Source organism: Schistocerca serialis, chromosome 2 (genome assembly GCF_023864345.2).
Source record: "Schistocerca serialis cubense isolate TAMUIC-IGC-003099 chromosome 2, iqSchSeri2.2, whole genome shotgun sequence".
Taxonomy (NCBI): Eukaryota; Metazoa; Arthropoda; class Insecta; order Orthoptera; family Acrididae; genus Schistocerca; species Schistocerca serialis.
The window spans coordinates 350,115,716-350,142,810 of record NC_064639.1 but is presented as its reverse complement, the minus strand read 5'-3'; the positions used below and the strand labels follow the sequence as shown (position 1 = coordinate 350,142,810).

General features: G+C 38.2%; 1 protein-coding gene across 1 annotated transcript in view; it reads right to left on the bottom strand.

Moving 5' to 3' along the window:
• Positions 1-16,786: 16,786 nt before the first annotated feature.
• Positions 16,787-27,095, bottom strand: part of LOC126457155 (dynein regulatory complex protein 1) — a 361,903-nt gene continuing 351,594 nt past the window's right edge. Inside the window, exon 15 of the mRNA XM_050093233.1 lies at positions 16,787-17,013. Within this exon, the coding sequence (XP_049949190.1) occupies positions 16,921-17,013 (93 nt within the window). The 3' untranslated portion in view covers positions 16,787-16,920. The remainder of the gene's footprint in view (positions 17,014-27,095) is intronic.

Here is a 27,095-nt window from a genome sequence, read left to right as displayed (position 1 = left end):
CTTCATGGACTAATCTACTCCAGTGCCCTCCATAACACAAACTTCAGTCCACATTTTGACCTTACTTTTCCTCTCTTTAGATCATCCATGAGCCTCTATCATTATCGTAGAATAAAATGAGACTCAAATGTTTCAAGAAAAATTTAGTTATATCAGATCTAATTATTTTTTTATGTTACTCTAACCAGCTTTAGTATTGCTGTTCTTTCAATCTCCTTTAACTCTTATATATCTATAAGACACTACAAATGTCTTTATGCTGATGTCTTGACAACTAAAAGATAAATAAAGCCAGTGGCTAGCGTTGCTGCCCCTGGATCATGGGGTCCCAGGTTTGATTCCCGGTTGGGTTGGGTATTTTCTCTGCCCAGGGACTGGGTATTTTTGTTGTCCTCATCACTTCATCATCATCATCATTTGTGATAGTGGTTACATTGGTCTCCATAAAAAATTGGAGTGTGAAAAAAGTGGGACTTCGTATGGCACTGATGACTGCACAGTTGAGCGCCCCACAAACCAAACATCGTCATCATCATCATCATAAGTAAAGCCTTCATGCATTACATTCCCCAAGGGAAGGTGGCACTGGGATGTAGATGGTTTAAACACATTGCATAGAATACCTGATGCAATATCAGTTAGCTACAAGCTAGTGCTGTGCTTAGTAGCATAGTCATTGTGGTAATGTGTGTGGAGCTTATCACTACAACTGAAGAAACATGCAATCATCCAGATCCTCACAGCAGAAATTATTGCTCCAGCTGATGATTACTGGTAATGCCTGTGCAGTGTTAGCACTGTGTTGTGCTTGATAAACAGATACAAAGCTGGTGGACCGGTAACGATGGAAACACAGCTTTTGGTTCACAAAAATGATGGTGTCTGAGTTTTATGATGCCAATGAACTTAGCCACATTCTTTGGAAGAAGAAAACTCAACCATTAAAGCAACACTTTATGCAAAGTCTCTCTGCACTGTAAAAAAGTGCCTTTAGAGATTTGAGGGGAGAAATTTTGATACAATGGGACACTCTTAGAAGTCACACTCTTCACATGCCACCATGAAAGAGCTTAGGAGGCAGAAAATAATGACAATACTGCATCTGCTATACCATCAAGATTTAATGTCCAGTGATTTCCATCTGTTTCCTAAAATGAAGGAATGTCATCATGGGCACTATGGTACCAATGGAGAAATCCACACAGGTGTCAAGACCTGACTGTATGAAAAGAAGTGGAGTTCTTCCACAAAAAATTCATGAAACTTATTTATTGCTGGAGAAAATGTGTCCAGTTGTCTTGGCACTGTGATGAAAGGAATGTGCCTTTGTATTAATGAGGAAATTATATGAAAAAATTCTATGTTTCATTTACTAAAATAATTCCTTCCAGTCATCTGTACAATTCATGGAGGCATTACTTTAATGTGCATCAACTATGTTGGTTACTTGTTCAATTTCACTAATAACTGCATAAGATGTAACCATTATTGTACCTATGAGTAGTAAAAACTTTTCTAATTCAGTAAGTGGTCATTAATTGCAACACTGAAGAGTGTTGAGACATGTTTATAGCTGTAAACTGTAGAACAATATTTAGTGAGATTAACATAGAATCTGAATGTAAAATAATTTGGGTGAAAATAAGTGTGGGTCACACATGATAATTGGATGCATTTATAGTCAGCCTGCCTCTGCAACTGTAGTAGTAGGACATTTCAGGGAAAACTTGAAGGGTCATGTGTAAGTTTCCTGGCCTTGTTATAGTATTATGGAAAGATTTCAATTTACCAGCTATAGGCCGAGAGGCTCAAGTAATTAGGGTAGTTATTAGGGACAGGGAACTGTCTGAAATTGTTCTCTCAATTTGGCAAAAATTCTAAAAAAAAATTAGTTTTATGTTAAATCTGCAGTCCAGATTGTCAGTGACTGTAATGGCATTGAAACACAGGATGCCAGAGAAAAAGTTGAAGTACTAAATTCCTTTTTCCCAAACTGTTTTACTGAGGCAGATCATACTGTGGTTCCTACTTTCAATCATTACACAAATGTCAAAATGACATATACTGAAAGAACTGAGTGTGGGGTAGAAAATCAATTAAAATCACTCAATGGACAAAGATGACTGGATCTGGTGAGTTACCTGTATGACTATACATAGAATATAACAATATTATGAGAAGGTAAATTGCTACTCACAGTGCTGTTTCAATTGCCTGAGACTGCAGTCGTGTGTGTGTGTGTGTGTGTGTGTGTGTGTGTGTGTGTGTGTGTGTGAGAGAGAGAGAGAGAGAGAGAGAGAGAGAGAGAGAGAGAGAGAGAGAGAGAGAGTAGCAACTTTCCTTCTCATAATATTGTTAGATTCCATCCTGGATTTTCCATTATGATAGAATATGTGCAAGAACTTGCAGCTCTTGTAGCAGCAGTCTGCCATAGGTCACAGGACAAATGTTCGCTACGTACATATTACACCTAGTGGGTAACAGAAGTTTCATAAGGCTGTTTGCAGATCACACTGATGTATACAGAGAAGTTTCAGTAATAGTAAAATGTAGCAAAACACAGGAAGAACTGCAGAGGATCAAGCTTGGTGGAGGGATTGTAGTTGACCATCAACATAAACAAATGTAATGCATTGTACATAAGTATGAGGGAAGATCTGTCACTGTAAGATTATACAATTTCCAAACAATCACTCGAAGTAGTGACAGCCACTAAAAGTCTGGAAGAAATTTAAAGAGAAATAAATGCATTAAACAAATAGCAAGAAGGCAGTTGCCAGACTGAGATTCACTGGAAGAATTCCCAAGAAGTGATAACAGAGGTAGCTTACAAAAGCCTTGTTCAATTGATACTTGAATATTACTTGTCAGTCTGGGACCTGTACCAGAAACTGTTGACAGAGGTAACAGAGAGGATCTAAACAAGAGCAGTGTGCTTTGCAGTGTGCGTTGTCCTCGTTGGACTCCAGTGGCAGACGTTACAAGTGAGTCATTGTTCATCAGGATGTAGTTTAGTGTTAAAATCGATGAGCATACTTCCTAAAATGGTCAACCAATTTATTGCTTCACCATATGTACAAGGTGTGGCTATGAAATAATTGGACTATTGCTGTAAATGATTGTATTTCAAAAACATACATATTTTGTTATTGTCATCTTCAATACAGCCCCTCCTCTAGCCCTACAATACTAAATGCAAGTTTTGCATTGATGGAAACAGTGCTGGAATTCTTCCTCTGTGAGTTTCTTGATGACATGTGCTGCTTTCTCTTTCACTGCTTCAGCAGACTGTAATCTTGTTTCTTTTAATGAAGATTTATCTGTGGGGAATAGATAAAAGTCACATGGACCTAGGTGACATGAATAAGGTGGATGGTCAAACAGTGGGTTACTGTACTTCGTTAGAAACCTCTTAACAGACAATGCGTTATGAGCCGATGTGTTGTCAAGATGCAGGACCTATGGCTCCTTCTTCTGCACCTTGCTTTATTATTTTCTTATTGTTCCAGACAATTGAGCAAGAACCTAAAGGTAGTAATACTGATTAATAGTTTGGCTTCAGGAACCCAGTAAAGATACACATTTCCATGAACATTGAAAAAAAAAAAATCACTGCCTTTAATCTTGATTTGCTCATTCAAGCCTTTTTTTGCTCTGAATGAAGTTGGGCCCTTCCAATGCAGGAATGGCATTTAGTTTCTAGAACTTTAGTGAGAAAACAACTTTTGACATGTTTTATCACTCTTTTCAAAAAATTAAGGATCATTTGAAATGGTATTCAAAGTGTCAGAACATATGTCTGCTTGTGTCTGTATGTGTGGATGGATATGTGCGTGTGTGCGAGTGTATACCTGTCCTTTTTTCCCCCTAAGGTAAGTCTTTCCGCTCCCGGGATTGGAATGACTCCTTACCCTCTCCCTTAAAACCCACTTCCTTTTGTCTTCCCCTCTCCTTCCCTCTTTCCTGATGAGGCAACAGTTTGTTGCGAAAGCTTGAATTTTGTGTGTATGTTTGTGTTTGTTTGTGTGTCTATCGACCTGCCAGCGCTTTCGTTCGGTAAGTCACCTCATCTTTGTTTTTATATATAATTTTTCCCACGTGGAATGTTTCCTTCTATTATATAGATTATAAACTGTGTTCAATATAGCACTGGAGAGGCAATCTTTCACTAGATAGGGTTGGAAAACATGTTTGGAGATGAATGGTGTACCTGTTGCTCTGTTGGGCTTGGAGAAATTGTCCTAGGGTTATGGTGTCCCATGAATTTTATTCTATGGGAAAGGCTATGGCACACAGTCAGAGTTGTATGGAAGATAGCCATGTGAATGAAATATGAAAAAAACCATGTATAGCTTGGAAGCATGGAAGAAAATACAGTTTAATAAGTCACAGCTGCAAAATACTAACGCGAATTCTTTACAGACGAATGGAAAAACTGGTAGAAGCCGACCTCGGGGAAGATCAGTTTGGATTCCGTAGAAATGTTGGAACACGTGAGGCAATACTGACCTTACGACTTATCTTAGAAGAAACATTAAGGAAAAGCAAACCTACGTTTCTAGCATTTGTAGACTTAGAGAAAGCTTTTGACAATGTTGATTGGAATACTCTCTTTCAAATTCTAAAGGTGGCAGGGGTAAAATACAGGGAGCGAAAGGCTATTTACAATTTGTACAGAAACCAGATGGCAGTTATAACAGTCGAGGGACATGAAAGGGAAGCAATGGTTGGGAAGGGAGTAAGACAGGGTTGTAGCCTCTCCCCGATGTTATTCAATCTGTATATTGAGCAAGCAGTAAAGGAAACAAAAGAAAAATTCGGAGTAGGTATTAAAATCCATGGAGAAGAAATAAAAACTTTGAGGTTCGCCGATGACATTGTAATTTTGTCAGAGACAGCAAAGGACTTGGAAGAGCAGTTGAACGGAATGGATGGTGTCTTGAAGGGAGGATATAAGATGAACATCAACAAAAGCAAAATGAGGATAATGGAATGTAGTCGAATTAAGTCGGGTGATGTTGAGGGTATTAGATTAGGAAATGAGACACTTAAAGTAGTAAAGGAATTTTGCTATTTGGGGAGCAAAATAACTGATGATGGTCGAAGTAGAGAGGATATAAAATGTAGACTGGCAATGGCAAGGAAAGCGTTTCTGAAGAAGAGAAATTTGTTAACATCGAGTATAGATTTAAGTGTCAGGAAGTCATTTCTGAAAGTATTTGTATGGAGTGTAGCCATGTATGGAAGTGAAACATGGACGGTAAATACTTTGGACAAGAAGAGAATAGAAGCTTTCGAAATGTGGTGCTACAGAAGAATGCTGAAGATTAGATGGGTAGATCACATAACTAATGAGGAGGTACTGAATAGGATTGGGGAGAAGAGGAGTTTGTGGCACAACTTGACCAGAAGAAGGGATCAGTTGGTAGGACATGTTCTGAGGCATCAAGGGATCACCAATTTAGTATTGGAGGGCAGTGTGGAGGGTAAAAATCGTAGGGGGAGACCAAGAGATGAATACACTAAGCAGATTCAGAAGGATGTAGGTTGCAGTAGGTACTGGGAGATGAAGAAACTTGCACATGATAGAGTAGCATGGAGAGCTGCATCAATCCAGTCTCAGGACTGAAGACCACAACAACAACAACATGTATAGCTTAGATGGACGTTTTAAAAATAGTGCACCAATGAGAGGTGTCTCTTTGTACAGAGTCAAGTGAGACAAGGCAATACCAAGGGCATGCAGCCTCAGTGGTAAGTGGGCATCTATACTTGCTAATGAAGTGCACTGTTCCATGCTGCCACCAGTTGAGGTGCTTTGGAGGGACTGCCATAGAATATGCAAGCAGACCTCTCCAAGAATGTCAATACTAGTAACCACATGAAAGAGGCTAGCTGATTTTGGCTGAAGGTCCAGATTAACAGTTATGCTTATATGGTTGCAAATTGTAATTGTGCAAGTTTATGGAAGAAAATACAATGTTTAAAGCAGTCACATTAAAAAATAATTTACATAGCTAAAGACAGCAGAAACCCCGCTCTCTTTCAGTGAAGCACTCGCACTTCAGAAAGGAATTTACTGAGCACAGCAAGAAGTCAAGTTGGAACTGACAAACAGGTCCAGCACATAATTATTATAAGTGACCGTCACTCCAGTGTTAACATATTTTACATTCAACCAGCTAAAGAGAAGGCGGCATTACACCTGGTGTCAAGTACAATGAAGCACAGCAGTACCAGGGGATGTGACAAATGTTGCAGGGTGTGGGACAGTCACTGCACTTAGAAAATTTTTCAGTGTCTTTGGACTTTGAAAATTTTCAGCAGCTGCTGGTCTTAAAGCACATTTCCACCAGTTGTTGGACTGAAAATCATTTGAGGTCATGGGGACCTTGATTTTTTGCACCCAATATTTGACTCTGAAATAATTTGTTGAAGTTCGGACATTGATCATTTGACGTGAAGCATGAAATATATCAGGCTTGAATGGAAAGTAAATTGAGCAGACCATTACCACAACTCTTAGTTCACTAAGGGCTAGCCAATATCAAGATTCCAACATTGTTATAAGAAGGTAGTGGATCTATTTGGTATATTACCTTAGTACACTAATTATACCTTATACAACCATTTTGCATTAGACAAAGGTCAAGATAATCATGTCAGAGACATAAAAAAGGTAGTAACCTCCACCTAGTATATAATGTAATATGTAAATGGTTATGAAGTACTAACATATCAAATCCATAAAACTCTGTCAGTTTGTAGGAACAACTGAAATTGCCATTTTCTGTTTTAATTAATGTATAATAAAAACATATTATACCGCATCACTCATTTTTGTTTATCGGCCAAAATACATACGGCCGAGTTCAGTATATTATTAACACTGCTATTATCCATCTTTATAAGCAACATATGTATTAAAGTTTACTGATATTCATAGTAATTATGCAAGTTTAAGAAAATAATGAAACCCAACACATGTAAACAAATCATCAAAATTTACTTTCTGTGTAAGATACAAAATTAACTGTAAATATAAACTGGAATTTCTGATAAAATGTCTGTCAAAAAAATGGTAGAAATGGTGTGCTTCATTTTGCTACTGTGTAAATAATGAAATTTTCAAAGTCATTGTTTATTCCCCTTATCTGATGTAAAATCAAATGTTATCATTGTTTTTTGGCTAATTTGTATGTGTGAAACAAACAGTAATGTTTATACGGTTTCTCTGTATATGTAAAACTGACTTGAGGTAATACTTTTCAATTGTAATTACTGAAAGCTGTAAAATCAACAATGACGTAATTGTTTGGAAGTGTATAAGAGGTTGTGAGTTGAGAGTTTGATAATCACTGCTGAGCTGTTATTTATGATGAACCACATGTGTCACTCTGAGTAATAAAATATCATTACTCTAACAATCCTGTTCTTGTAAGGAGCGCCAGGACACAGAATAAGAAGAAGTTAACTATCTGTTTTACATGACTCATATGAACTGTATAATTTCAATGAGTCTTATTGGCAGCATGTTTATATTAACTCACTCCTAATAATTTTTAAAGAAGTTGCATCTCATGTAAAAGTATGATTGTCGATTGAACATATATGCATTGATTAATCTTCATCCACTTTGCATCTGCAACTAGTAATATACTGCTGTGTTTTGGGGAAACAATAAGTTCAATATACATTGATTAACTTTGTAACTGAGAAACAATCCCTGTCATATCATCTTGAGATGCTTTGCTGCTCTTAGATCTGATGAACTTATTAATTTTACAGTGGGCATATAAGTAAATACTGCCTCTGTGATTCCCACAGACACCTATAAACTTTATAACCAAATTCAATGTGATAATAAGTCCCAATACGAGGAAGTAAGAACGCAATTTCAGACCAAAACATTAATATTCTGCATATTAAAATAAAAGAATTAAATATATTAACAATCTGAGGTGTAGATGATATTTTGGTAATGAGAATTTCTGAACACTGTCTTAATAAGAACAAAATACGTTCAGCCTCTCTACAAAATTTCTATATGACAGTCTACTAATGTAGAGCTGGCAGTAACTACAAGGAAGTAGCAATATTTAAAAATATAGAAACTTTCAACATCCAGAGCAGTAAAACAGATTTTTGAGATTGTAGTAATAAAACTTAGATTTGATTTTAGCAGCTGTATACTGAAATCCATCAAGAAATATTGAGATATTTCTGAAGAAAATTGGAAGTTATGAAAGTTAAGTTCAGCAACTTGTGAGGTTATAATTTGTTGTAACTTTAACATTGATTTTCTCCATAAATAAGGAGAGAGAGCCACTCTACTTCACCAAATCCAATAACCCTACTGTCATTGCAAATCTTGAATGGAGAACGACATCAACCAGTCAGATAGCCTTGGACCAAATTCTAATTGACTAACATTTTCAAGTGGTCCATGAAAGGATATAATACTGAACTTAATGAGCATGAAGCATTAATACTTATCATGGCTGTTAAAGAAAAACTACCAAAGAAAATCGCATTTAAGCGCAAATGCATTAGCTTTGGACAGGACAATGTAAACAACTTTAATTTAAGTGCTGATACAAAATTCAGTATATATCTAAAAACAATGGTGCAGCATTTTGATAGCTCCTCCCTTGTAAAAATCAATAAGATAGAATACAGGAAACAGTAAATGGATAACAAAAGAGAATGAGAACTTCTTACTAGAAAAGTAAAGCAGTGTCTCATATACGCAAAGAAAATAGTGTCACAACATATATGAAAAAAATTAGAAAAATTAATTCAATATAGTAGACAAAAAGGATGTTGAATGGCATGTATTAAAAATTCTACAAACAACATGAAATATGTATGGGATATCATAAAAAAGAAAACAAAAAAAAAATAGGGAAGTTTAACAGGAATAATATCTTGTTAAAGTAATGGAAGAGCTGTTTCCAATTTGAAGATTGGTTTGAACACCTCACTGCTTTTACTAGGCATGGTCTTGATAGAGGTGCCACCTCATCGCCATTTCTACAACCCTTCAACTGCCTTACCTAACCACTTATAGGGAGAGACAGTTTAATGTGAACTGCAAACCATGGTGCAACTCAGCATTTTTCATGTCAACGAACATTACTAGAAGGGAAAAAAGTGACAAATGACTAATAAAAGTCCTAGGGCTGACAAAAGATTGAACTCAAACTTTGGATCCATAATCTAGCACTCTGACACTGAACCATTGAACAAATACAATTAAAACATGATCACAAGTCCAATTGAAACATTAAATAATCAAAAGTCCAGGTAACCTACTGTCCCCACACCCTCCACTCAACAGGTTCCATTCTCTCTGTCCTATACCTCCTCCCATTTCATGTCCCCTCAGCCTCACTGACTGCTGCTCTCTGCCACCAACCTGCCAGTCTTTTGCCCTTCACTGTTCCTCTCTTTTACTCTCCCCATTTCTCCTTCCCCCCTCCCTCCTTCCCTATGAGGCTCCCGATGCAGTGCCTGGCAGCCCTATCCTGTCACCTAGCCCCACACACTCTGCCTGGCAGCACTGGCTCCTCTGTCCCCACACACATCCTACTGCTGTTTCTGGTGGATGGGACACAGTGTATTCTGGCTGAAGCAGACAGAGTGCAGATGTGTGTGTGTTTCTCTTTTCCTTTTTGAAGAAGGCTTTGGCTGCAAGTTCAGTGTGTAACAGTCTCTTCATTGTACCTCACTGCAGCTCAACATGCCATCTATACAGTGAGTAGCAATCTCCTTTTTACAATACTGTCAAATGAAACATCAATTTATTCAAAACCTACTTCACTAGAATAGCTTCATACTTAATATAAAGCAATATAAAGACACATAAACATCCAGTGGCAAAAACCTGTAAATTATCAATGTTTGTTAGTACTGTTAGCAGTAAAAACCACAGAAAAAAACACAAAGAAAAACATACTCATCAGAAATTGATGGTATGCCAAGCACGATCTTTCAGTTCTCTCTCCAAAATATAATTTACCTTCCATGCAACTGCTCACTACAATCAGGCGTCTTTCCAGAAGTATTAAAACAACAATAGTAATACCTATTTGAAAGAAAAGCAAAAAAAGGTCCTATATTCTTATTTTGGAGGTTGTATCATAACATGCAGATTATAATTATGAAATACTGCATTACAATAACGAATTTTTCTCAGATTTTATTAGCTTTTAAATTTTTTAAATTATTCCATGCACGTCATTATTCAGTAACTATGTTCATATTTGCTGTCATTATAGTTTTATTTAAGGAATAAAGTACATTAATTACACAGTAATAAGTCCTAGAAACAAAGCATTTCTGCTCTCTCTAATGTAATGTAGCACATGCACACAATTAACAGGAAAATGTGACAAAAAACGTTCATAGGAATTAGGGTGATGGTGAGTATGGATGATATTCAAGTACTGAAGCCATGAATTATATATACTTTAACTCTTTATTAACTCTTATACAAACAATGTAATCAGAACACCTTTTACAACCACCATAGGCATGAGACACTAGAACAACAGTGGACAGAACAAAAAGGCAATCATTTCCAAAAAGGCATACTTGTTCATTGTGTTTTTGTGCTGTATCAGTGGTCACTGTGGATTTTGGCAGTCTGTGCTGCCACAATTTTTATATGGCTTTTCGGAATTAATTCCAACTACTGTATGCATAAAATACACTGATGGTCCACGACATTATGACCCTGTTCACCTGAGACTGATAGCCTTCTTGCTTGTTGCATTCATGTGACACAGTAAGGAAAGAATATAAGAGAAACAGAGATGAATGGGTAGTCATTATAGCAAAGACACAGACAAAAAATGCAGAATTCCACTGATATAAGTGAATTTGATAAAGGTCAAATTGTTATGGCCCCGTGTCTGGGAATGAGAATCTCTGAGATGACGAAGATGGTTGGATGTTCACATATTACAGTCCTGAGCATCTGTGGAAAGTGACTGAAGGATGATGAAATAATGAGTAGGTCACATGGTACTGGATGCCCATGTCTCATCACAAAGCTTGGAGACTGGAGAATTGTCTGTTGTGTAAAGTAGGATAGGCAGTGATCTGAAGCTCATCTGATGACAGAATATAATGATGGTGCAGGCACATTTGTTTCAGAGCACACCATTCAAAGGCCATTGTTGAACGTGGAACTCCACAGCACATGACCCCTAATTATTCCTGTCTGATTCAATGACATTGTCAATTAAGATTGCAGTGGCACAGCACCACTGAACTTTCACCGTGAATTGACAGACACAGGTTGCATGATCAAATGAATCACATTTCTTGTTACACCAGGGTGGTGGTTTTGTCCTCACACACAGTTGTCCAAGCGAGTGGCTGCTAGAAGCATGCTCTGCGCCATAGATGCAGCTGGTGGGGGCAGAGTTATGTAATGCACTTCCATGGGACCTGTGATAGTAATCGAAGGCACCATGACAACTGTGTACTATGTGAACATTAGTGAGGACGAACTGCATTGCTTCATGCTCGATGTCTTCCCCTACAGCAAAGACATCTTTCAGCAAGATAACTGTCAATGTCACAAAGTCAGAATCATGCTGCAATGATGTGAGGAGCATGATAGTGAATTCACACTGATGTCTTGGCCACCAAATGCCCCCAACCTATATGCACTGGAACAAATATTGGGTGTCAGATGCACACACCCAAATCACTGGCCCGTAATTTATGGGAATTTCCTGATCTGAGCAGTGACGTACGGTGTTGCATACCTCCAGAAACCTACCAAGCACTTGTCAAATTCATGCCAAGCAGAACTGCTGCTGTATTCTGCTTGAAAAGCGTTTTGTGTGAAAATCCACAGACCAATACTAATATAGTATACTTCTGCATCAGTACAGCAATAGTAGAAAACTATACTTACGTCAACCTTTAGTTACAAAGATCATTAATGAGCAACAATATAATGCGATATTTGGAAAATGATTATTTCTTAAATAACAGGTTTATAATATTACATAAAAACTAGAAAATTCAATTTATTTCTTAAAGAATAAATATATAATGAAAGTATTTCTTTTGAAACATATGAAGTGTGCTTTTTCTTTTCAATATTTATAGTCATAAAAACTGTTTTAATCTATTTCTGAGAACAATATGGTCAAATCAACATCAAATACAAATGAAGTTTGAAAGGTATATTACTGGCATCTTTTGAGTGATGCCATATTACCCATAAATATTTTCTGTATTGCAAACCATGAAGAAATTTTCTCAGAATTTTAGCAAACTGGTAACATACTGATCTTATGTTCTGAAGGATTATAGGCAAAATCAAAACTGACCAGACTGATTCAGGGTGTCTGCACTTTGATTCAGGGTGTCTGCACTTCTTGTCTACTGCCTCAAAGAAATGCTGGGACAATTACTTCTCCTTCCCAAATCTCTTCTTTCAAATATAAATACACAAGGATATATCTATGCATCAAAATAGAAATGCGCAACAGACAACACTTATGTCAATGTAAGAAGAGAGGTTCCAGAACAGACTTGGGCACACTGGCAGATAATGGGAAGGGAGGACAACTGTCTTAAGAATGTAATCAGCACCCACACTAGAAAAACAAAAGGAAGAAAACATATGGTAGATTGTAATTAAATTATTTCCAGCAAGGATGTTCAGTGTTATGTATGGTACAGTGTTTCACAATCAGAAATATTGTGAAGTAAGATCAGATGAAAACATCCACTAACATAAAAAGCTATAAAATTATATTTGACAAATGACATGGGAAATGTGCATAAGCAGTAAGAATTTTAACATCAAAAACAGTCAGGTCTTCAGTGAGAAAACAGATGTAAAGTCTACAGGATTCTATGTAGGCATTAAATTGAAAAGCTATCCAGCATACAGTCTGGGGATGCAGCAGGACAGGATAAGAAGGAGATTAGAAACTTAAACATGAGTGACAGGTCAACAGGTGCAACCGTATAAATTTAAAAAATCTGAAGCAGCTTGAAAGGGCAGCTCAAGGAAATGGTGGCAAATGAGGAGAAGCTGAAGAAAAAAATAAGCAACATTAAAATTTACAAAATAAAAACAGATCAAAGATTGAAAATGAATTAGTCTGAAGACTTGAGAGATAGTGAGAGAATGGGAAAAGGGAAATAGCTGAAAACAAAGTGGAAGCCAAAAGATGTGATTAGGAGGAGCTTGGCTGAAGAGAGAAAAAAGAAGTTTTATAACTTCCAAGCCTCTGTTGATAGTATTCAGGTTTGAAATGTGAGGCTCATTGTGAGCAAGAGACTACGAGTAATAACTTTCTTTGGTTGTACAAAATCAAAAAAAAAAAAAGGATAAAGTTTGCCACAACCTTGTTATTAGCAGGTGACATTAGTGGATTGCACTATAAAAACACAGGAAAGCATGTGAATTTTAAACTTTTCCTGTTGAATTGAATGTTGTATGAAATCTTGGGCTTACAGCTGATTGTCATTATCTGTGCTATGTGTGAACTAATCAAAGACTGATGAAAACTTCCTCTGTTCTGCAGTTTGTTAGCATGCTATATGTACTCTCCACATGCATTAAGTTCATGGTGACAGACCGACCACAGAACCTGGCAGGCAGAGTCACTGATGGTGGAATTACACAACACAGCTGATATTGGCCTCCTTAAAATTCACAAAGAAGGTCTATATTTATGGACAACAGTAAGCAACATCAGTGTTCCTACATATAGTTTACCTAAACATTTTGCTTCCTTTCTGTTTCTGAGACCATTGGCAGGAAGATGCTCACATCGTACACATGACATCGTGGAATTTATCAACAGATTGGGGGCTCTCCATCTAAGCATTTTGGAGCATTGCCTTTCTTAGATGTTTTGGTTACACAGAAGAATGATGGTTCCCTAGGGCATTAAGTTTCTAGTAAGCACACTCACACTTGATGATTGTAAATACAATCATCAAGTTATCATCACCTGCCACAAATCATGGGTGCACTTAAAACAATTGCACACAGAGCTCACACAGTCACAGACCCTGATAGTTTTCATAAAGTGCTCACCCGTTTAAAGATGTTGTTCAGAGGAAATGGATATTCACTCAGCATATTAACAGGGGCTATCAGCTAATACTAAAACAAGGAAGCAAATAAATAGGAAAGCACACTGGCAAAATCTCTAGCATTTTTTCATTTTGTTGGTAATATTTAGTTTATGACAGCAAGAATCCTGTGCAAATTTCAGGTGAAAGTAGTTTTCCACAAATCATCTAAGATTACAAACCATCTGGGATCAGTGAAGGACAATAATTTGTTATTGTTGAAAACTTGAATTTACTAAATAATTTGCCAATGTGGTATGGCCTAAATAGGCCAGACCAAGCCAACCATGGAAGAACAGTACACTGAGCATCAAAGCTGAACTCACCTTTCACAGCCAAGCACGTCTTTTGGGCACTGAACATTGTATCTACAGCAGACATTCAACAAATAATATAACAATAATGTCAAACTCAGCAGCATCTTTTGTGACTCCATTACTAGAAAATCTGTGGAAAAACACATGAGGAAAAATCCGATGAACTGATGTTGCAGCTACCAGTTGAATAAGGCATGGAACCCCAATATTTTCATGATTTGCTCTAATTGAAGACAACAGAGGACACTGACAGTTGTGGTGAGGGTCAATTCTAATAACAGCTGAGGTCCACAATTCCACCAGCGAGGGTGCTGTCCACCAAGTGCGTGGTCACTCTGTTGCCACGATCATAAGTTATGCATGGAATACACACAGTATGCTAATAAACTATGGAATGCGAGAAGTTTTCATCAGTATTCAGTGGCTCACATGAGGATGACTGGCAAGTGTCCAGTCAAAATATCATGCCGTGCAGTTAATGATGATAGGCTCCAAGCCTGAAATTTCTTTGAAAACAGAGAAACATGGTTTAACTGTACTGTGGGAAACATGGTTTAATTGTACTGCACTTATGTACCATAGCTATACATTAGTTTGCAACATATTACTTGCATTTTAACGTGTTCGCTACATTTAGATGCTGCCCACTTTTACAATCTCTCTAGATTACAAATGCAACAACTACTAGTTATGTGGATATGAATTCTGCATAAGTGTACTGCATGTCTGGAAAGCAAATGCCTCACACAAAATAAACACATATTTGTTAATGAAACCTACATGCCATATCACACAGGCAAACCATTACCCTTCCACATAATTACCATTATATTTCAAGCATTTGGTAAGCTGAGGTATCAACTCTGTATAATACAAGGTCATGCCCCTGTTGCTACTTTCCTTGACCATTGATATTTGGAATTCTTCACCTACTATTACACTGAAATATTATCCACTGATGTGTTCTTCAAAGGGGAAAAAAATGAAGTCACATGGTGCTACGGTGGTATGGAAAGGAGGAAGGTTAGACTTTAGTGTTTCTCTGGCAGTGAGGTCATGAGAATAACTAAGGACAGGAAAGGAAATCAGTCATGTTATTATTCAAAGGAGCCATTCTGGTCTTTCCCATAAATGATTTAGGGAAATCATGAAAAACCAAAGTGCATATGTTTCAACAGGGATTTATGGCTCTGTCCTCTCATATACAAGTCCAGTAGTATCTTAAAACTGCACCACCTCACCTGGTGCCTGGTTGATGCTATGGGAAAGATGGTTAAGAAGATACCAACAAAAATTTTTCAGATACTGAATCATTTTTCTTGTGGCTTGTGGCTGCTTACAATAAACACATTGTCTATAATAGTCATCCTCTCCTTTTGTTTTCAGTGATCTGATGAAGCCTATTCACAGTCCCAAAATACCTTATAACAGTTTTGGTTAGTCAAAATATTGATCAGACACAGTTTTTGGTAGATATCAGTGGAATTATCATATTTCGCATTAGTGACAGAACAGATGAGGATGCACATATCATACTAGGCAAAATCTGGAACTGTCAGCTTTAAGTTTAAACACAATTGTCACAAAAACACTGAAGTTACTAACTACCACCGTTGTCTGTTCTCTGTCCCAGACACTTATGTTCTTACAGGAGTATCAGCTTCACTATGACACATGTCTGCAGGAGTTGCAGACATTTCTCAACTTGTTGTTCCTGTGTAAATATCTGAAAATGTGTACAGAATTAGTTGGAAATGTTTGATGGCTGAGTATGTATATAGTTACCAGATCATGGATGAGCAGACAGTCCCACTCCACTAATTAAAATGTTTTAAAAATTGTGTCCCTAAAAATGCTGATATTTTTTCTTTATTTAGTGCAGTATTTAAAGGAATGTTTGTTACCCCCACCTCTACTTACTGACAAAAGCAGGAAATCATTTACTTACTAGTTTTAATGTTCTTGGCATTTTATGATATGAATCGATATTTACTTATGGTGATATGATTTGTTGCAGCTTTTCTATGTCACTTGAAGAAAATGCTGTGATTGCACCTTACACATAGTTTTGCTTAATATATTGCCTATTCATTGTGTGCTTTAAGCTAATGTTCAGTTACTAGTAAGTTTGCTGCCAATGATATAGTAAACTTCATTACCTGTATTCACCAAGTACATAATCTCCCATCTCATGAGACTTGACTGTCACCTTATTTTATCTGTCTGCTTTCCTAGTCCTGTTTACTACTTCATTCTCTTACATCTGATATAATTTGTTTAGCAGAATGAGGTACTCATATAACCACAACTGAACTGGCCTCTCAATGGGCTGTTTATTCTCTCTGTCTGTTTTTAACTAGGTATGGATATTGATAAAGATCTATCAATTACCAAACAATTTAAGCAAAAGTTGCCTTGTTGAGTATACAGTATTTTATGAGATTATTTTATAAAATCGTTCAGAATATTCGTGGTTTCATCTGTTTTATTCTTGAGAGTTTATTGCTTCAGTCTTCTTTATGTGATGGAATACTGGAGGCAAAATTTTCTTTGATATGGGTGTCATCCTTTCGTTTCCCTGAAATTTAAAATCACAATAATTATGCATTGATTAAATGCTGTAGACATATGCATACTTGCTGTGAAGAACACAAGTAGAAATTAAATATGAACAAGACTTTCTCCAGCAAACATCACCTTAACAAAACACCATGTGGAAACAGTTTATATGGTGCTGAGAGCCATGATGGTAATAGCATAGTTGAAGATGTTCTCAAGTAGAACATGACCCAGCAGATTAACCAGACTCATATTTTCCCATTCATATTACAAGCCATTACAATCATGAAAATCCTGTTCTCCAGCTTAAACTATGAACACCATCGAGAGTAAATATTTAATCTTCAAGATACATCCCACCATCATTTACAAAAGGAAACTGACTGTCTCTTATTGATAGTGCAGGAAGCTGCAGCTATCCAATTATGTTGTTTAAAAGCACTCAAAAGCGAGTTGAAACTGGTGTGAACATCCTCTCCCAATGTTTACACTTTAAACATGCCTTATCAAAACTCTTCAGACTTGACAAATTAGTGTGCTATGACAGGATAATTGGAAGTACACTTGTAACATGTTGCACTTGGGATACTGGAATCTTGGCCCACCGGAAAGTGTACTGAAAGCAATAACCTGAGGAGATTTTGTCAGTGTGTTCATGCTCCACATATGCAGAACATAATGAACTGATGTTACAAGAAATGAAAGACAAACTAAGTAATAATGTAACTCTAAGATAAAAAAATATACTCACCAAGTAGTTGCACGAGAACACACACATTAAGAAAAAAAAAGTTTTCCTTTGTAAGCTTTTGGAGCCAGTGGCTCCTTCTTCCAACAGACGGGCTGAAGGGGAGGGAAGAGAGGTAAAGGAAAAGGACTGGAGAAGTTTAGAAAATGGGGTAGATTTTGGAAAAGTCACCCAGAACCCCAGGTCAAGGGATACTTAACAGACAGGAGGAGAAAAGTCTTTCCTTCTCATCCTGTCCTGTTAGTGACTTTTCTGAACTCTACCCCTTTTCCTAAACCTCTCCAGTCCTTTTCCTTCACCCTTCTTCCTTCACCTTCAACCCTTCTGCCGGAAGAAGGAACCACTGGCCCCAAAAGGTTGCAAAGTAAAACCTCTTTTTTTTGTGTGTGTGTGTGTGTGTGTGTGTGTGTGTGTGTGTGTGTGTGTGTGTGTATTCTCCCATTGACACTTGGTGATTAGATTTTTTTTATCGATCCAATTAAATTGTATTTTCAAAAATGAGTATTTTCGTTACTAAACTAAGTGGTCCATGTCAACTGGTGTATTTTGTGTAAATATTGTGTGCACATTTTTCTTAACAATCAAAAGCAGGTATACAAATTTCTAGCACAGAACTTTTAATATTTTCTGAATACAAACCTCATAGCTGAAGGGTGAAAATATGCTGCTATGACATTTCAAAACTTTTGGCGTAGTTTCAAGTGTTATATTTCAGTGAATAATTGCTTTAAAGCTGTGAAACATAGAGAGATGTTTCAATAGTTCGTATCACACATGTTCTGTACATTTTAAGTCATTTGATTTTATGTAAGTGACACTCGAGGTCATCCGTATATTTTTATGTATAAATAGTATATTGGAAACTGTAAGAGCACATGGAATGCCATCAATTTTCCTATGCTTACCAGAATTTTATTTGGAAATCACCGAAACTGAACAGATACTTGTGGAGGGACACAATTTAATAAAATATTATTTAATTGCATGACTGTATTGGTTGATTAATATTGTGCTGGACATTTCTTCAAATATTTTACAATACTATGAAAATGTTAGGTGTTATTCACCATATAGTGGAGATGCTGAGTCGCTGATAGGCACAACAAAAAAACTGTCAAACAAAGCTTTTGGCCAAACTGGCTTTCATCAGAATTAGACCACACACACACACACACACACACACACATATGTACAAATGCAACTCATACACACTTGACCACAGTCTCTGACTGCCAACACCAGACTGCGAGCAGTAGCACATGATGGGAGAAGCAAACTTGGTGGTGGTGGTGATAAGGAGAAGGCAGGGGAGGGGAGGGGGAAGGATTGCAGTGCAGGGGTTGGGGATGGTAAAGTGCTGCTTGTGGGAGCTTACAGGGCAAGGTGTAGAGAGGGTAGGGCAGATAGGTGAAGTCAGGAGGTTAGATGGAGGGCAGGTGGGGGGGAGGGGTTCTGAGGAAAAAGAGAGAAGGAAAAAGATTGTGGCTGCATTGGTGCTATAGAGGGCTGTGTAGTGCTGCAATGGGAACAGGGAAGGGGATAGGTGGATAAAGCCTCAACCTTCATTAGCCAATGAAGGTTGAGGCTAGGACAGTTATAGGGCATATTGCAGAGGGAATTCTCACCTGCATGATTAAAAAAAGCTGGTGTTTGTGGGAAGGAACAGATGGCAAAGGCTGTGAAGCAGTCATTGAAATGAAGGTCATGTTGGGCAGCATGCTCAGCAACTGAGTGGTCCAGCAGTTTCTTGGCCATAATCTGTTGCTGATCATTCATGCAGACAGGCTGCTTGTTGGTTGTCATGTCCACGTATACTGCAGCATAGTGGTTGCAGCTCAGCTTGTAGATCATATGGCTGGTTTCACAGGTAGCCCTTCCTTTGATGGGATAAATGATGCTTGTGAGCAGACTGGGAAGATGTATGGGAGAGGTCTTGCATATAGGTCTATTACAGGGGTATGAGCCATGATGCAAGGCGCTGGGAGCAAGGGCTGTGCAGGGATGGATAAGGATATTGTGTAGGTCCAGTGGGCGGAAAAATACTGCTTTGGGAGGGGTGGGAAGGATAGTGGATAGGACATTCCTCATTTGAGGGCAGAACAAGAGGTAGTCAAAACTGTGGCGGAGAAAATGCTAAGCTGCAACCACTGTGCTGCATTCTTTGTGGGCATGAAAACCAACAAGCTGTTTGTCTACATGAATGGCCACTGACAAACTGTGGTCAAGAAACATGTGGACTATCCAGTCACTGAGCACACTGTCTAACATGACATTTGGCATTTCAATGACTGCTTCACAGACTATGCCATTTGGATCCTTCCCACCAACACCAGGTTTTGATTACTTCTCACTGTGTCTTGAAATAAGGCATGTCCTACCCACTATCATTCCTGCTCCCTCCACAGTGTTATTCCACCACCCACAGAACCTGCACAATATCTTTGTCCATCACCGCACAACCCTTGCTGCCAATCCCTTGCCTAATGGACATATCCCCATATCAGGCCTTGATGCAAGACTTGTTCTGTACATCCTACCACCACCACCTACTCTACAAGAATCACCTATCCCATCAAACGAAGGGCTACCTATGAAACCAGTCATGTGATCTACAAGCTAAGCTGGAACCACTATGCTGCATTCTATGTGGGCTTAACAACCAGTGAGCTGTCTGTTCACATGAATGGTCACCAACAAACTGTGGCCGAGAAACAGCTGGACCCCACAGCTGCTGAGCACACTGACATTCTTCATTTAAATGACTGCTTCATAGCCTGTGCCATCTGGATCCTTCCACCAACACCAGCTTTTCTGAATTGTGCAGGTGGGAATTCTCCCTCCAGTATATCCTATGTTCCCATAACCTTTCTGGTATCAACATTTGTTAGCCATTGTCCTTTACCCACCTATCCTCTTCCCTTTTCCTTTTACAGCACTAGATAGCCCTCTATTCCACTAACACACCCACAGTCCTTTTACTTCTCTCCTTTACCTCTGAACCCACCCCCATATCTCTTTCGCCCTCTGTTTAACCTCCCCACCTCATCCCTGTATGCTCCACAAGCAGCACTTTTTGTTTATTTGTTAGTTTGCTGTCCATATAACAATGAGTTCTTGGACATTGTCATAGATTGTAGTTCACTTTTACGAAGGTTTAGTTAACACACATAAGTGCACACATTGATATAAATATTTCAGGTCAGAAATTATCATTTTTTAAATGCAAAAACAACCTTATACCATATACACTATTTTACAGAGAGACTTTACAACTTGAAATGTAAATACATACATTAGTTTAGTGTGTGAAGATCATAAATTATCATTTTTGTGTTGCAAAAACAAACTTATGCTAGGTACACTGTTTTACAATGGGAGATTACAACTTGAAATCTTCTACTGAATAACGGCTTCTGTCTATTAAAAAAATGCTTAAGTTTATTCATTAAAGTGTTTAAATTATCTGTCTTGAGGTCAGATGGAAGTCTCTTATAAAAGATGGTACTTATTATTTGTGGACTACAGTCTGCAGCCTGTTTTTTACTTGCAATTCTGTGAAAGTATTCCCTTCCCCATGTATTGTACCTATGTACATAACTGTTTGTTACTATATATTCTGTATTTTGTTTCACCAACATTATTATCTGCAGGATGTACATAGAGTAGATAGTTGGTATTTTATATTTTGTGACAATTTCTCCACAAGGTTATCTCCTGTTTACCTTAGCTATCACTCTTACAGCCTTTTTTTTCTTTTTTTATATATACTGTGCTCCACCCCTTTCCTCTTATCCCCCCCCCCCCCCCCCCCCCCACACACACACACACACTTCTGCCTTCTCCTTACATCCGCCACCCAGTTTGTTCTCTCATCATGCACAGCTGGTCACAGTCTGGCCTTACAGTCTGGCCTTGGCAACCAGACACTGTGGCCACATGTGTGTGAGTTGCGTTTGCATGAGAGTGTGTGTGTGTGTGTGTGTGTGTGTGTGTTTGTTTTGTAATTCTGATGGAGCCCTGTTTGGTGAACAGCTTTATTTGACAGTCTTTTTGTTGTGCCTATGTGCAACTCAGCACATCCACTATATGGTGAGTAGCAACTATCCTTTTCATAATATTGTCAATTTTCCATCCTGGATTCTCCATTGCTTGATCTTCAAATACTTTGTTACAGATGGTTTACAGGCTACCAGCAGTGAGTATCATCATTTTTGTTACACAGATACAGTAGACAAAGTATAATTACGATTATGCAGACTTGACTGGAGACCAATTGTTTAAAATTTTTGTTGATTACCATTCTGAGGGCATTTTGAGTGGTTGATGTACAGCTTCAGATTATTCATCACCTTGATGGCCACAAAGGTTGTGTGTCACATAGTAACAATCATTAACAATTTGTTTCTAGACCTGCCTGTCTTCTGTGATCTATAAGTAAGAGTGATAGCAAGTCATTTATCAGCCCATGATGGCAATTTTCAAACCAGAGAGTATAAATGATAAAGTTAACTATTTCTTAAATATATTCCCACAATGGCTACGAAGTCTTTCATGATGGAGTCCTTGGATAAAAACTTCTTGGTTAACTATCTGCACCATAATATTCAATACACTGGCTGCGCATTTAGCAATGCATGGAAGGATGCACTTGATAAAGAAAGAGCACAGAGGAAGAGTTCTTATAGTTCATCATTTGATGTAAATGGTGGCACAGCAAGTGATACTGGACAGCAATAGCAAACACAACCTATGGACACAGAGAGTGCCACCTCAGCATGTGCCATCTCTGTAATGTAAACCAGCAAATTAGATGCCGTCCTCTGGGCATAAAAGTGGGAGCCCTGCCAGATTCATGACAGTCAGATTTAGCTGTGATGATGGTGATGGAAGCACTCTTCAAAAGCTTTGTATTTTATCTGAATTTGAGGCAACAAGTTAAATGAGAACTTTCTACGCATATTCCTATAGCATTCCGAATCTTTGTTTTCTTCTACAGCAGACAAATCTCAGCTGTATCATCAGACTCTATATTTTTTTTATAGACAGCATCATCTTTAAACCAATAGACTATGACTCATTTATTTTACAATGATTCCTGGTCATAACAACAAATGGCATTATACACGAAAAATACTTCTGACCCATGTTCCAGCTGTACACCTTGTTTACTTGAAATGTGCAATAAGCAATCACATCTCTGCTATTAATACTCCCTAGACCTGCAACTGCTTTCACTGTATCACCAGGATACTGCACAATTGCATCAGTGATCCCATCGTTTCCATGAGAAGCTGCATCATTCTTCGTAAGTATAAAATTCAGAACACACCCACAAAACATGGATGGCCCTTGCTGAATTACTTGCCTTCCAACTTTACTACTAGTAGTAACTTCTTTATCATCCATGGCCTTATACACCATCAGCTCAGAACGCCTAAATCTCCTCTGATAATGTGGCATCTCCATTTGCCATCCAATGCTGTTGCAAGCGCAGCTGCACAATGACTGATGCTGTCTTTCCAGATTCATTACACGTATAGCCTCACAGCAGCCTTCAGCCTTATCATCTTCCAGCCACAAGTAAAATCACATGCAACTCTAAGTAGAAATAGAGATGTCAGCGCAGTATTGCACAATTGCAGATCGAATGCTGCAGCTCACTGAGAAAAAAATTCAAGTTTCTGGTGATGTTACCTTCTACTATAAGAACTGAAATGAATTACCTTTCCTTTCCTTATCTCCCATGAAATTAAAAAAAAAAAAAAAAAAAAAAAATAAAATAAAAAAATAAAAATACATACTAAACATTGATCTTGCCAAAAGCCAAGAAGTGATTCTTCCTGGTGTTGTAGCACTCAAGGGCACCTTGGGATACTCTCTGTGTGAGGCACCTCTGGGCATCTCTGTGAGCTGCAGTGCATGATGTGCACATGCGCAGTACTGTGCTGATGTCAGTTTGGATGTGATGCTCGCGTGACTCTCTAATTCTGCTTAGAGTCACCAGCCATTTTATTTTCAATCAAGTTGATAAGGCCAAAGGCTGCAGTGAGGCTATAGGTGTAATGAATCTGGAAGGATGGTGTCAGTCATCATGCAGCTGTGTGTGCAACAGCACTGGATGGTGAATGGAGACGCCATGTTGTAGGAGGAGATGTAAATGTTCGTGCCTGATGGCGTATAATACCACTGATGATACAGAAGTTACTACGAGTAGTAAAGATGGAGCACAAGTGATTCAGCAAGGGCCATCAAAGTTTTGTGGATGTGTTCTGAACTTTACAGCTATGAACAATGATGCAGCTTCTCATGGAAATGGTTGGATCATTGCTGCAATTGTGCAGTACCCTGGTGATACAGTGATAGCCATTGCAGATCTGGAGAGTTTTAAAGCAGAGATGTGACTGCTCATTGCACATTTCAAGTGAATGAGGTGTACAACTGTAACATGGGTCAGTTGTATTTTATGTGTACAATGCCCTTTGTTGTCATGACCAGGTATCATTGTAAAATTAAGAAATTTAAATAGAATCAAATATTAAGAAAGCATAACATCTGGCACTAAAGTACAATGGGCAAGGAAGAGCCAGCTCTGTACGTAATGTGTAGCAGCACTCATGTAGAATGAAGCACTAACTCGGTATACAGTGTGAATAGTGGTTTATTGCTATTAAATGAAGCAGCATGGGCATCTAACAATAAAACCCCAAAACCAGACAGCTTAAACACAAAAGTCATTACCTTTTTTACTGAGTTTATGTATTCTCTATATTGATACTGGTTCATCACTCAGTTGCATCCTGCTAGAGGGAAATTCCCAAGAATGTGTATTCCATCCAAGTATGGAGCACTAGAGAAGGCATAACAGCTGCTTTTACTGTGTGATGCAATCCTTGAGGTGGGGAGAGAGGCAGAGAGGGCAGTCAAAGCTGACTGCAGGGGTGTGGACAGTTAGTCTGGATGGAGATGAGGTGGAAGACGCTGCTTTCTGTAGTGATCGTCAATGCTGCAAACTGTGTCATAGTCGCGGTTGGTCGTCCTCTGACCTCTAGACCCAAGTGGTTTTGATTCTGTGTATTGAAACTAGTGTGAACTTGTTTTGGAGAGGGATATCAAATGCAGGGTCATCCCTCTATAGGACCTTGTAAGGGCCGGAGTAAGGTGGCTGAAATGATGACCACATAGTGTCATCATGTAATCTCACATATGCGCACATCGTCAAATCTTAGTGTACAAAAACTTTGGGAAATTAATGATACTGTGGAGGGGGCATCCTAATGGTTGATATATTTTGCCTGACTCATTGAACCATTGCTGGCAGTTCAGCTCTGTCAGATGGTGTCAAAGGATTGATGAATTCGTCTGGGAGGTTTAACATTTTACCGTATAGGATTTCTGCCAGCAAAGCCTGAAGGTGCTCTTTGAAAGCACTGTGAACAGCATGAAGAAGCCATGGAAGGGCCTCTGACCAATGTCTGCCATCGCACAACAGCAATGCCAAAGTTTGCCGAGCCACTGCTCCATAAGCCCATTGGTGTATGGGTGATAAGTGGTGGTGCAAAGACATTGTACTCCACAAAAGCTGCATAATGCTTTGAAGAGTGCTGACTGCCTTGGTCTGTCATTATGGTGGCAGGACAACCAAAACGTGAGATCCAAAAACATGAACAAAAAGTCTTAGCTGTTACCTCAGCCATGATACCTGGACCCAACACATTAAGCAATTGATAGGCGATAAAATAAACTTACATCCACAAGAATCAGGCAGCTGGCTGACCAAATCCAAGTGTATGCTGCTAACAGTTCTCAGTGCTCATTTGTGCTGGAACTCCATAAGTTTCTGAGAAAAGGATCACAACACTTGTTGGACAGCAATGACTAGTTGTTGCAGCACTACATTGATAGCCATATCACTCGTGTCAGTAGTGATAGTCAAGGGAACGTCACTTACAGGATGTGCTACAGTCACAGCCTGCTGGATGGACAGTTTGATGTTATCAAAATCCCTAAGCATTTCCACAGTCCACATCAGCATCTGGCTACCAAGTTTGTTTTTGCCTGCCAGTACATCCATGAGAGGAGCTAGAATTGCCACAGCCTGGAATAGGTGTCACCTATAAAAGTTGATCATTCCCACAGATCACCTTAATTCTCTGCAGGTTCACGGTTGAAGCAGAGCTCGAAACATTGTTGTTTTTTCTGTGGTAGGTCAGACCCCAGAGGCATTGACCATGTGTCTAGAAATATGACTTCTTCCTGGAATAATTGTCGCTTGTTCATATTTGTCTCAATGCCATGATGATCAAGGGTGTTGAACACAGAGTCAAGACATACCTCATGATCTGCCAGAGATGGCAAAAAATTCAAAATGTCATTGAGGTATGAATAAAAAAAGGAAAATATCTTAAAATGTTATTGACATCCACATCTACATCTATCATCTGCAAACAACCATGAGGTGCATGGCAGAAGGTACCAGTTATTAGTTTCTTCCTAGCACAGAGAAAAATGATTGTTTGAAATGTCTCTGTGCATGATGCAGTAAGTAATTTTATGAGATGTGATAATGTGAAAATATGTGTAGAAGTATACAGTTGCAGTATGTCGTATATCACGAGGCTAAACTAAGGCGGAACACTGCCGAATAATCAAGGGGCTGAAACCCAACTACTGTGAGTGTTGACTACTCATGAAAGTACCAAACACCTGATTTACATTGAACTTTTTTTGCAAATTTGTTACTTGTATAAACACTATTTTACACTCATTGTACATGACATATAGTATTGATGATACAACACTGTATACCTTGGCATATGAAATGGTTATCCTTTATAGGATGAACATAACAATTAAATACTGAGGTGCACTCTAAACACTGAATAAGTATTCGATACGAATGGTGTCATCAGGTTTGAGATATGTTTATAAACAACAAACTATTTTGTTCTGGGGATCACAATTAAATCTAGTAACAATATGTAACTGAGCACAAAAATGCCTTTCTGTGAAATTTCCTCAACTCTTAAGTGTGTAGATCCTTCCTGGAGAATGCTAGAGAGGCAAGGCCACGCATAGTTATTTAAGCAGCGCATAGGATCTGTTGTAGTTACTGTCGTTTACTTTTTTCATTCTTTGAACTTGATAAATATGCTCTGACAAGAAGTCACAGTGAATTGAAAGGTAATGTATGTCAATTTATGCCATAAATGAAAAAAAGAATCTGTTGTTGTATGAATGTTATATAAAGAATGTAAAGCCAAATGAGAGTAAGAAATGTACTCATATAATTAGAATTGAACAATGTAACAAAATTATAATTTAATAAAATGTACTAAACAAAATGACAATCAGAC